We start from the raw sequence: 13,176 nt of genomic DNA, 5'->3' as shown, positions 1-13,176 counted from the left end.
AGCTCGACTCGGTAGAGCGCCCATTAAACTAGAGCTACACTCGGTAGAGCGCCCGTTAAACTAGAGCTCGACTCGGTGGAGCGCCCATTAAACTAGAGCTACACTCGGTAGAGCACAGAGCTTCACCAAAGCCACATTTGTTAGCAGAACCAAGTTAGCATCGATAGCATGGTAGCTGTTAGCTCATATCAATGCTAACTAGCCTGTCAGGTAGCTCCATCACTGTGAATCACTGAGCAGGGAGCGTCTCCATGGCAACAGACGCTGCTCTCCTTTGATCTCCATGAGGAGCCTCTCATCCTCTTTGTATGGGACAGTTTTCACTGTTTTGGTAAAATAGTTGGTAAAATACATGCATATAAACCAGTAAATATCATAACCAAATAAATAAACAAATAAAAATAAACGAATAAACAAACACAGACAAAAAAATAACCTTCTGCCCCAAGTTTTGTTGGCGAAGGTAATTCAAATTTCAACATGTTAATCTACAATAAACACATATTGTGTCCTTTCAGCATGTTTTTATCTCTGGTCAAAATGTAGTTTTATATGTGGTTACAATAAAAAAAGTGTTTATATTTGAATATTCTTGATTCATTTAGACAGCAAAATGTTATACTCCAGATTGTATGTTGAGCTCAATGTCAACTTTGGTTATAGACACAAAAACAGAAAATACCGTTCAATTCTTCACCCCTTTGGACTCAAACAGTGGTTGCTCGCAAGACAAGAGTCAGATTTCCCTCAAAACATGCAAATTAAGCCTAAAGTACATACAGTGGTACATACAGTGGTACATACAGTGGTATGTATACAGTGGTATGTATACAGTGGTACATACAGTGGTATGTATACAGTGGTACATACAGTGGTATGTATACAGTGGTATGTATACAGTGGTACATACAGTGGTATGTATACAGTGGTACATACAGTGGTATGTATACAGTGGTACATACAGTGGTATGTATACAGTGGTATGTATACAGTGGTACATACAGTGGTATGTATACAGTGGTACATACAGTGGTATGTATACAGTGGTACATACAGTGGTACATACAGTGGTATGTATACAGTGGTATGTATACAGTGGTACATACAGTGGTATGTATACAGTGGTACATACAGTGGTATGTATACAGTGGTATGTATACAGTGGTATGTATACAGTGGTACATACAGTGGTACATACAGTGGTATGTATACAGTGGTACATACAGTGGTATGTATACAGTGGTATGTATACAGTGGTACATACAGTGGTATGTATACAGTGGTACATACAGTGGTATGTATACAGTGGTATGTATACAGTGGTATGTATACAGTGGTACATACAGTGGTACATACAGTGGTATGTATACAGTGGTACATACAGTGGTACATACAGTGGTATGTATACAGTGGTACATACAGTGGTACATACAGTGGTATGTATACAGTGGTACATACAGTGGTACATACAGTGGTATGTATACAGTGGTACATACAGTGGTACATACAGTGGTATGTATACAGTGGTACATACAGTGGTACATACAGTGGTATGTATACAGTGGTACATACAGTGGTACATACAGTGGTATGTATACAGTGTCCTAAAATCATTAAATGATGTTGGTTTCAACTGGTCAATCAAATTAATCTTCCTTTTTTCCTTTTCTACAAGAGTGACAAGAGTAAGATTTAATGAAAACTGTTTCATGTCTTCATTTAGTTTCTCTTAAAAATAACACCGTATAAAAATGTTTTATTGTCCCAAAACAATAAAAGATAAAGGCTCAATTTGTTGAAAACATCTTAGTTCAACCTTTTCTTGCAAGATATCAGTCGTATTTCAGGGAAATAATATTTCATAAATAAGGTGAAAGAAAGAAAGTTGTGTTTGACATGAACACGCTTCTGTTTATTGCAGCAGGTGGAAAAAGATGACGATCACATGGTTTCTGTTTTCAGAGTGTTCCTGTGAAAAGATCTCCTCTCCAAAATGTGCTCTGGTATGTACTTACATTGATTTTCCTTTTCCTGTTTGAAGCAAATCCTTTATGAGACTCATGTTGTTAATCTACCAAAACACGACCCAGAACAGAACTGGATCAGAACCCAACCAAACTATTTCAGCTCTTATGGTTCTGATTGTAACGTGGTTAATTATCTGAACCCCTGAACCTGTGTTTTGACTGTCTTTTCTTCGAGCCATCCTCTCACCTTAACCAGCCAGAAAGAGTCTGGTCCTGCAGGTTTCACCTCCTCAGGGTCTGGTTCTGCAGGTTCCTTCTCCTGAGTCTGGTTCTTCATGTTCCTCCTCCTCTGAGCCTGGTTCTTCAAGTTTCTCCTCCTCAGTATCTGGTTCTGCAGGTTCCTTCTCCTGAGTCTGGTTCTGCATGTTCCTACTCCTCTGAGTCTGGATCTGCAGGTTTCTCCTCCTCTGAGCCTGGTTCTTCAAGTTTCTCCTCCTCTGAGTCTGGTTCTACATGTTCCTTTTCCTCTGAGTCTGGTTCTGCAGGTGTATCTTTCTCTGTTTCTGGTCCTTCATGTTTCTCTTCCTCTGAGTCTGGTTCTGCAGGTTCCTTCTCCTCTGAGTCTGGTTCTTCAGGTTTCTCCTCCTCTGAGTCTTGTTCTGCAGGTTTCTCCTGCTCTGAGTCTGGTTCTTTGGGTTTCTCCTCCTCTGAGCCTGGTTCTTCAGGTTTGTCTTCCTCCGAGTCTGGTTCCTCAGGCTTCTCCTCCTCTGAGTCTGGTTCTACAGGTTTCTCCTCCTCTTGGCCTGGTTATTCAGGTTTCCCCTCCTCTGAGTCTGGTTCTTCAAGTTTCTCCTCCTCTGAACCTGGTTCTTCAGGGTTGTCTTCTTCTGAGTCTGGTTCTTTAGGCTTCTCCTTCTCTTAGCCTGGTTCTGCAGGTTTTTCCTCCTCTGAGTCTGGTTCTTCAAGTTTATCCTCCTGAGTCTGGTTCTGCAGGTTACTCCTCCTCTGAGTCTGGTTCTTCAGGTTTGTCCTCATCTGAGCCTGGTTCTTCAGGTTTCTCCACCTCTGAGCCTGGTTCATCAGGTCTCTCCTACTCTGAGCCTGATTCTGCAGGTTTCTCCTCCTTTAAGCGTGGTTCTTCATGTTTCTCCTCCTCTGAGTCTGGTTCTTCAAGTTTGTCTTCCTCTGAGTCTGGTTCTGCAGGTTTCTCCTCCTCTGAGCCTGGTTCTTCAAGTTTGTCTTCCTCTGAGTCTGGTTCTGCAGGTTTCTCCTCCTCTGAGCCTGGTTCTTCCTTTAGAACCTCCTTTGTGTTGTATGTGGTGCTATCTAAATAAAGTAGAATAGAATGCTATCTAAATAAAGTAGAATAGAATGCTATCTAAATAAAGTAGAATAGAATGCTATCTACATAAAGTAGAATATACTTTTATCTAAATAAAGTAGAATATACTTTTATCTAAATAAAGTAGAACAGAATGCTATCTAAATAAAGTAGAATAGAATGCTATCTAAATAAAGTAGAATAGAATGCTATCTACATAAAGTAGAATATACTTTTATCTAAATAAAGTAGAATATACTTTTATCTAAATAAAGTAGAATAGAATGCTATCTAAATAAAGTAGAATATACTTTTATCTAAATAAAGTAGAATAGAATGCTATCTAAATAAAGTAGAATATACTTTTATCTAAATAAAGTAGAATAGAATGCTATCTACATAAAGTAGAATAGAATGCTATCTAAATAAAGTAGAATATACTTTTATCTAAATAAAGTAGAATATACTTTTATCTACATAAAGTAGAATAGAATGCTATCTAAATAAAGTAGAATAGAATGCTATCTACATAAAGTAGAACAGAATTGTATCTAAATAAAGTAGAATAGAATGCTATCTAAATAAAGTAGAATAGAATGCTATCTAAATAAAGTAGAATATACTTTTATCTAAATAAAGTAGAATAGAATGCTATCTACATAAAGTAGAACAGAATTGTATCTAAATAAAGTAGAATAGAATGCTATCTAAATAAAGTAGAACAGAATTGTATCTAAATAAAGTAGAATAGAATGCTATCTAAATAAGCATTGTCCTGTGTTTTCCCGTGTGCAGGGCGAAGCCGCCCAGCTGGACCGAGCTTTTCTGTCCGACCCACTGAACCAGTGTTCCTGTAGGAGATATAAGTGTGGTGAGTGTTGCTGGTGTAGAACCGTTGTGTTCTGCTGCTCTGGACTCTTCAGAACAAAGTTTATTTCCTCACTTTCAGTGACTCACCTTGTTTTATTTTTACCTTCAAATGTATTGAAGCCGAGCCGTCCTGAGCAGCAGATATATTAACGACATTGTGAGTTGTCGCTCCTCCCAGTATTTTGCACGATCTGGAAAACTGTCCTGACGTTCCATGTTCACGAAGAACACCTTGAATTGATAGTGAGTTCTTTCATTCATCCACATGAAGCCACACGTTCTGTTTTGATCTCCTCCATCTTGCATCGGCTCCTAATATCCTCATGTTGTGATGTTCAAGCTTTGTTTCCTTCCTGTGTGAGGTTCTGCAGCTGAATGTGTTCCGTGTGAGGTTCTGCAGCTCATATAAAGATAGAAGCTGAACTCCATTTATTATTAAATCTCTATGGAATTATTAAAGCTTTTTGTTTCATTATTACTTCTGCATTACTTTGTGTTTTTGTCTGGAAACTTGAATCTCTTAAAATTCAATAAATCTCTAAAATGTGATTAATACATATCAGTATGTGAGCAGTCAGTGCAGAACATTTCCTTCATTGAAAAAAGAACCTTTACAGAAGGTTCTAGATGAAGGTGAGCTCAGTGGCAAAACTTTGTTTGTTTTACTGGTGAGTTGATGTGACGTACAGGGTGAGCTGAAAGAACAGTATTGCTTCTGCCCAAACCCTGTTTTGGTTGGGTTCTCCTGGTTGCTGGTTGGGTTCTCCTGGTTGGGTTCTCCTGGTTGCTGGTTGGGTTCTCCTGGTTGGGTTCTCTTGGTTGCTGGTTGGGTTCTCTTGGTTGGGTTCTCTTGGTTGTGTTCTCTTGGTTGGGTTCTTTTAGTTGTGTTCTCTTGGTTGGGTTCTCTTGGTTGGGTTCTTTTAGTTGTGTTCTCTTGGTTGCTGGTTGGGTTCTCTTGGTTGGGTTCTCTTGGTTGTGTTCTTTTAGTTGTGTTCTCTTGGTTGTGTTCTCTTGGTTGGGTTCTCTTGGCTGGGTTCTTTTAGTTGGGTTCTCTTGGTTGGGGTCTCTTGGTTGTGTTCTCTTGGTTGGGTTCTTTTAGTTGTGTTCTCTTGGTTGGGTTCTCTTGGTTGGGTTCTTTTAGTTGTGTTCTCTTGGTTGTGTTCTCTTGGTTGTGTTCTTTTAGTTGTGTTCTCTTGATTGTGTTCTCTTGGTTGTGTTCTCCTGGTTGGGTTCTCTTGGTTGTGTTCTCCTGGTTGTGTTCTCTTGGTTGTGTTCTTTTAGTTGTGTTCTCTTAGTTGGGTTCTCTTGGTTGGGTTCTTTTAGTTGGGTTCTCTTGGTTGGGTTCTCTTGGTTGGGTTCTTTTAGTTGTGTTCTTTTAGTTGGGTTCTCTTGGTTGGGTTCTTTTAGTTGTGTTCTCTTGGTTGGGTTCTCTTGCTTGAGAACAGCGGAGAAGCAAACAAATGCGGTTTGGTTTGCGTTGATCTTGCTGACAGAAGAACCTTTTATGTTTCTCTCACTCCCGTTTTAAAGTTTATCTTAGAATCAGACTAGAGCAATTGTTCTGGACTCCTGGGACCAGACTCGGGGGGCAGAGCCGGTGCCCCATGCGGCAGAAGGTGAGGTTACAAGCCCGAACAGGCCCCCTCACCTTCAGCTCTGTACCCCCCCACCACCACCTTTTTTACTTTTTCCTTCTATCAGCACCACCCTAATGAAGCCTGTCCTCTGAGGATGATATGTTACTCCAAACAGCCAATCAGACGATCACTGACCTTAAAGATGATCTTCGACGTCTCTCCAGAGAGCTGGAGAAGGAGGACGCCATGTTGTCCAGCTTCATGGAGGGAGCCGTGGACCAGTCCAATCAGCTGTCCTCCTTCAACGCCACCGTTCAGGACCTTCAGGACACAGTTGGTGGGATCCTGCCACCTGTCCTCGCTCCCCCCCCTGCTCCACCCCCAGCCTTCAGCCGCCATGGTGGGAGGTGGTAATCCGTGGTCATAGGGGACGCTCAGGCCTCACCTCCTGGACTCAGCCTGTCCTACTATTACGCTCCACTGGCTGATGGTGTCCCCGTCCACCCAGCTGATGGTCCTGCTCCTGCTCCTGCAGCCCCGGAGCTCCTCACCTGGATCTCCTTCCTTCTGTAGCTCCTCACCTGGATCTCCCTCCTCCTGTAGCTCCTCACCTGGATCTCCTCCTGTAGCTCCTCACCTGGATCTCCTTCCTTCTGTAGCTCCTCACCTGGATCTCCCTCCTCCTGTAGCTCCTCACCTGGATCTCCCTCCTCTTGTAGCTCCTCACCTGGATCTCCTTCCGGATCTCCTCCTGGATCTCCTCCTGTAGCTCCTCACCTGGATCTCCCTCCTCCTGCAGCTCCTCACCTGGATCTCCTCCTGTAGCTCCTCACCTGGGTCTCCCTCCTCCTGTAGCTCCTCACCTGGATCTCCTCCTGTAGCTCCTCACCTGGGTCTCCCTCCTCCTGCGCCCCCAACAGAAGAATCTTCTGAATCGCCGGAGGGTAACAGCGCTGGAGCGACCTCCCTCTCCTCTGGACAGCCAGACCAGCGACCCCCTTCCCGTCAGAAGACCTCCGCTTCTCACCGCAGACTCCTGCAGGAAGCCGTGATGAGACACTCCTGCAGGAAGACATGATGAGACACTCCTGCAGGAAGATGTGATGAGACACTCCGGCAGGAAGACATGATGAGACACTCCTGCAGGAAGATGTGATGAGACACTCCGGCAGGAAGACGTGATGAGACACTCCTGCAGGAAGATGTGATGAGACACTCCTGCAGGAAGATGTGATGAGACACTCCGGCAGGAAGACGTGATGAGACACTCCTGCAGGAAGCCGTGATGAGACACTCCTGCAGGAAGACGTGATGAGACACTCCTGCAGGAAGCCGTGATGAGACACTCCTGCAGGAAGACGTGATGAGACACTCCTGCAGGAAGACGTGATGAGACACTCCTGCAGGAAGACGTGATGAGACACTCCTGCAGGAAGCCGTGATGAGACACTCCTGCAGTCTGCCTCACTCCGCTCCTGTCACCGTCACAGCCTCACCACAGAACCAGCTGCCCGGCCGTCTCCTCGTCCTCTCTTCTGTCCAACAACATTAATAACAGGAGACTCCATCACCAGAAACATCCTCTTCTTTAACACCATCACACACCGTCTCCCCGGAGCCACGGTCCCGCTGATCCTCGGTAAACCCCCGGAGCTCTGACGCTCTCTTCCCCCCTCCATCCACCGAGTTCTAGTCCATGTAGGTACTAATGATACGACCCGCCGGCAATCCGAAGTGACTAAGAAGGACTTTAAGGAGCTTTTTAAGTTTTGAACTAACTGTCTTTTTTATCTCCGGGCCCATTCCCACACTGGGTCGAGGCTCAGCTGGCTTCAGCAGAATGTTAATCCTGAACACGTTCCTGACTTCCGCCTGCAGAACCACAATCTAGGTTTAGTTGATAACTTGAACTTGTTCTGGAACCGTCCCTCCTTCTTCCTCCTGACGGACTTCATCCCAGCATGCTGGGGAGTCACAGATTAGCTGCTAATATGCTACAAACGGTACATTCGTCCCCTCAGACTGACTGTTTACATTCCGTGGACACGCCCCCGAGTGTCCTTCCTTGTGGACTCCTCAGGCTGCTGTTAGCAACACCAGCACCCCCTACTGTCCTTTTCTGTCAACTACATCCTCTTCTGTGTTCTCAAAACAAAACTTTCTTCCTGCTGCCCCCTCAACCTCTAACAACCAAACCTTCTTTCTGCTGCCCCCCCTCACCCTCTAATAACCAAACCCTTCCTGCTGCCCCCTCACCCTCTAACAACCAAACCTTCTTCCTACTGCCCCCTCACCCTCTAACAACCAAACCCTTCCTGCTGCCCCCTCACCCTCTAACAACCAAAACCTTCCTGCTGCCCCCTCACCCTCTAACAACCAAAACCTTCCTGCTGCCCCCTCACCCTCTAACAACCAAACCCTTCCTGTGGAGACTGTCTGTCCCACCACCATTTTATCTAAGACCAGATGAATCCCACAGGAGAGGAGTTAATCATAGGAATCTGATAAACATGTAAACTACCTCCAGAGGTAAACAAAATCCCACAACGATCAGAAGTGGACTGTTAAATATTCCTTCTCTCTGGTCTACATCTTTACTTGTAAGTGATTTGATAATAGATGACTAATGTGATGTCTGTCCCCTCACTGAGACCTGGTTAAAAAGAGATGAATGTCTCAGCCTAAATGAAGCAGCTCCCACCACTCATGTTAACCATCATGTCCCTGGAGGAACTGGACGAGGAGGAGGAGGAGCATCTATCTAGAACTCTAGTCTTCTTATTGATCCCAGAACTAAAACTAACCAGAAATCCTTTGAAAGTCTCATTCTGAATCTCATGACTCTGACCAGAAAACCCAGCAGCAGTTCTACTTGTCCCAGTCTCCCGTCCTCCTGGACCATACTCTGAATGTCTGTCTGAATCCTCAGACTGTCTCTCTACTTTAGTACTGAGCTCAGATAAAGTCCTTATAGTGGGAGCCTTTAACATTCATGTAGAAGTTGACAATGAGCCTTAACATTGCATTTAGCTCTTTACTGGATCCAGCAGTAAACAGCTGTCACACCATTAGCATTAGCATTAGCATTAGCCCTACTCAGGCTGACTTGGTTGTAGATGGAACAGCAGCCTTACTTCACTCCACACTTGATTCCATTGCTCCCTTGAAGACAAAAGCAACAACTCAGAGGAGGATAGTTCCATGGTATACTGATCATGAGAACTTTAAAGAAATCAGCAGGAAAATTAGAGAAGAAATGGTACTTAACTCAGAAGTATTTCCAACAGCCTGGAGAGATAGTTTGTTAATCTATGAAAAAAAATCCCTTCGCCAAACCCGAAATACCTCCTATTCCTCCTTAATAGAAGAAAAGAAGAACAATCCTAGATTTCTCTTCAGTACTATAGCCAGGCTGACAAAAAGTCACAGCTCTGTAGAACCTCATGTCCCTTTAACTTTGAGCAGTAATGACTTTGTAAACTTCTTTAATGACAAAATTCTAACTATTAGGGATCAAATTAAAGACTCACTGTCCAATGCAGTCTCAGATCGATCAACCACATCTTCAGACTAGTTAGTGGAGCCTGATTTCTAGTTATCCAGCTTCCACCCTAGAGAAGTCCTTGAGTTCTCCTCAACCATGGCTTCATCTAAACCAACAACTTGCCTGCGAGACCCAATCCCCACTAAACTGTTTAAAGATATTTTCACCGTGACTAGTACATCAATACTAGATCAGATCAACATATCTGTAATAACAGGTTATGTACCACAAGCCTTTAAGGTTCCTGTTGTTAAACCTCTTCTTAAAAAACCCAACCTTGACCAGGTGTGTTAGTAAGTTACAGACAAATATCAAACCTACCTTTATTTCTAAAATCCTACAGGAAGTAGTTTCAGTCACTGAGTATCAATATCCAACCTTCCTTTATTTCTAAAATCCTACAGGAAGTAGTTTCAGTCACTGAGTATCAATATTCTACCTTCCTTTATTGCACGGAGACTCTCTGATCAGAGTTATTGATCATCTTCTCTTGACCTCAGATAAAGAACTGGTCTCTGTTCTGGTCCTGTTAGATCTCAGTGCTGCATTGATACTATTGATCAGAACATTGGTACTATTGATCAGAACATCCTGCTACAGAGACTAGAACACATCATTGGGCTTAAAGGTACAGCACTAAATTGGTTCTGATCATATTAATCAGTCAGGTTCCACTTCGTTCATGTTCACGATAACTCTTCAGTCCAGACTGAAGTTAAACATGGAGTTCCACAGGGTTCTGTCTTAGGTCCTTTACTTTTTACTTTATACACGCTTCCTGTAGGGAATATTATTAAAAAATACTCCATTAACTTCCATTGTTATGCAGATGACACACAAATCTATTGATCTATGGAACCAGAGGATCATAACCAACGTTCTAAACTAGAAGCCGTCTTGAAGACATAAAGGTTGGATGAGCTGTAATTTCCTGCTCCTGAACTCTGATAAAACTGAAATTATTATATTTGGTCCAAAACATGAGAGAGAAATGATCTAAAGATCTAGTACCTCTAGATGGTATTACTTTGTCCTCCAGTACCACTGTGAGGAACCTGGGAACCATTAAACAATCTGCAGGACTGCCTTTTTTCACCTCCGTAATATTTCCAACATTAGAAACATGCTGACTCAGAGTGATGCTGAAAAAGTAATCCATCATTAGTTACTTCCAGAGTAACTATTGTAACTCCCTATTATCAGGGTGAACCAATAACTGCTGGTTCAAATTGCTGCAGCCAGAGTCGTGACCAGAACCAGCACCAGAGATCAGCTCACTCCAATACTAACCTTGCTTCATTGGCTCCCTGTTCAATCTAGAAGAGAATTTATAATCCTCCTTCTAACTTAGAACGCTCTGAACAACCAGGTTCCATCAGATCTTAAAGAACTGCTGGTCCCAGATCTCCCCAGAAGAACATTTGGTTCTCAGAGTGCTGCTTACTGGAGGTTCCTAGCTTTTCTAAAAGTAGAATGGAGGCAGAACTTTCAGCTTTCAGGTTCCTCTGATGTGGAACCAGATCCCAGTTTCAGTTAGGGAGGCTGAAACAGGTTCTACTGTTAAGGTTCTACTAAAGACTTTTCTATTTACTGAAGCTACAGTGAGGACTGCTTCAACACACTTTCAAACACCCAAACCAAGGTTTATACCTCCCCCATATATCTCTGTCTATCATACCCCCCCCCCCCCCCCCCCCCCCCTCTGACTCTGGGTTCTTCCTGTTAGAGGAGTTTTTCTTTCCACAGTCACAAATAAATCTGCTGCTCATGAGGATTAGTTGGGTTTTTCTCTGTTAAACCTCGAAATGACTGTGTTGTATTTGGTGCTATATAAATAAAGTTGAATTGAATTGTTCTCTTGGTTGTGTTCTTGAAGGGAATATACAATTGTTAAATGTGAATAACCAAAATAAAACTTAATTTCTTTTCATCAGTCTTGTGACCTTTGACCTCTGTGTGTGTGTGTGTGTGTGTGTGTGTGTGTGTGTGTGTGTGTGTGTGTGTGTGTGTGTGTGTGTGTGTGTGTGTGTGTGTGTGTGTGTGTGTGTGTGTGTGTGTGTGTGTGTGTGTGTGTTCAGTGCGCGAGGCCGTGTGTGTGTTTGGTGAGCGCGGCGTGCTGCGTCCAGGCCAGACCCTGGTGGAACAGGGAGACGACGGGCTCTGTCACAGCAGGCAGTGCAGCCGCAGCCTGGACCCGGCCAGCGGCTTCCACCTGCTGCGGACCAGCAGCACCAACTGCTCCGCCCACTGCCAGCCGGTACGACCGCCGCCCTACCCGCCGGGGCCAGTAGGGCCAGCCAGGGCTAGTAGGGCCAGCTGGGGCCAGTAGGGCCAGCCGGGGCTAGTAGGGCCAGCCGGGGCCAGTAGGGCCAGCCGGGGCCAGCCAGGGCCAGTCAGGGCTAGTAGGACCAGCCGGGGCCAGTAGGGCCAGCCGGGGCCAGTAGGACCAGCCAGGGCTAGTAGGGCCAGCCGGGGCCAACCGGGGCTAGTAGGGCCAGCTGGGGCCAGTAGGGCCAGCCGGGGCTAGTAGGGCCAGCCGGGGCCAGCCAGGGCTAGTAGGACCAGCCGGGGCCAGTAGGGCCAGCCGGGGCCAGTAGGACCAGCCAGGGCTAGTAGGGCCAGCCGGGGCCAACCGGGGCTAGTAGGGCCAGCTGGGGCCAGTAGGGCCAACCGGGGCCAGTAGGGCCAGCCGGGGCTAGTAGGGCCAGCCGGGGCTAGTAGGGCCAGCCAGGGCTAGTAGGGCCAGCCGGGGCCAGTAGGGCCAGCCAGGGCTAGTAGGGCCAGCCGGGGCCAACCGGGGCTAGTAGGGCCAGCCGGGGCTAGTAGGGCCAGCCGGGGCCAGTAGGGCCAGCTGGGGCTAGTAGGGCCAGCCGGGGCCAGCCGGGGCCAGTAGGGCCAGCCGGGGCCAGCCGGGGCCAGCCGGGGCTGTCAGGTCTATTCTTTAATGCTCTCATGTGTTTCAGAACCAGATGTACGTTCCTCCTAAAGACCAGTCGACGTGCTGCGGAGTCTGTAAGAACATTTCCTGCCTCTATGAGCACGAGAACAGAACGATCAGCCTCTACAAGGTGAGACGTTCCTCCAGCCTCCCAGCAACCATAAGAATACCACTTTGATTCATTCACATCAAAATGATGCCACAGTAACTTAGAAGTTACTAGTTACAGTTACTAGTTACATTTTTTTTAAATTGCAGTGGTTACTTGATGAGGGATTCTGAGTCAATTTTGAAAAAGTGACTTTTGTGCCATTTTGAAGTCTCTCCTCTCCTCTCCTCTCCTCTCCTCTCCTCTCCTCTCTTTTCCTCCTTTCCTCTCCTCTCCTCTCCTCTCCTCTCCTCTCCTCTCCTCTCCTCTCCTCTCCTCTCCTCTCCTCTCCTCTCTTTTCCTCCTTTCCTCTCCTCTCCTCTCCTCTCCTCTCCTCTCCTCTCCTCTCCTCTCCCTTTCCTTTCCTCCTCTCTCTCCTCTCCCTTTCCTTTCCTCCTCTCCTCTCCTCTCCTCTCCTCTCCTCTCCTATGGATGATGAATTAAAGTTGACTTTGTGTTGTTGATTCTTGGTATTTAATCCCTGTGTGGTGAATGAGTTCTGGTCTTGGTATTTAATCCCTGTGTGGTGAATGAGTTCTGGTCTTGGTATTTAATCCCTGTGTGGTGAATGAGTTCTGGTCTTGGTATTTAATCCCTGTCGTGTGTCTGCAGCCTGGAAAGTCGTGGGTGTTGAGCTGCATGAAGTTCGACTGCACCGACACGCCGTCTGGACCGACACTCGTCTCCTACTCCTTCAGCTGCCCCCCCTTCAACGAGACCGAGTGCATGAAGGTCAGAGTGCAGCGGCGTTCACACCAAGACACACGGGACTTTAATTAGTATTGACTCTGTGAGAAACGCAGTAGAATTC

At 45.4% G+C, this 13,176-nt stretch overlaps 1 protein-coding gene across 1 annotated transcript in view; it reads left to right on the top strand.

Annotated features, from left to right (window-relative positions):
- The window catches only part of otog (otogelin), a gene marked incomplete at its 5' end in the record, with an annotated part of 116,077 nt that overhangs the window by 96,745 nt on the left and 6,156 nt on the right, over positions 1-13,176 (top strand). The window contains 5 exons of the mRNA XM_080458654.1: positions 1,963-2,003; positions 4,084-4,159; positions 11,358-11,536; positions 12,243-12,347; positions 12,978-13,097. Coding sequence (XP_080314780.1) covers positions 1,963-2,003; positions 4,084-4,159; positions 11,358-11,536; positions 12,243-12,347; positions 12,978-13,097 — 521 coding nt within the window. The remainder of the gene's footprint in view (positions 1-1,962; positions 2,004-4,083; positions 4,160-11,357; positions 11,537-12,242; positions 12,348-12,977; positions 13,098-13,176) is intronic.

This window comes from Lipophrys pholis (assembly GCF_963383615.2).
Source record: "Lipophrys pholis genome assembly, chromosome: 2".
NCBI lineage: Eukaryota > Metazoa > Chordata > Actinopteri > Blenniiformes > Blenniidae > Lipophrys > Lipophrys pholis.
This window is presented reverse-complemented; position numbering and strand designations above follow the sequence as displayed.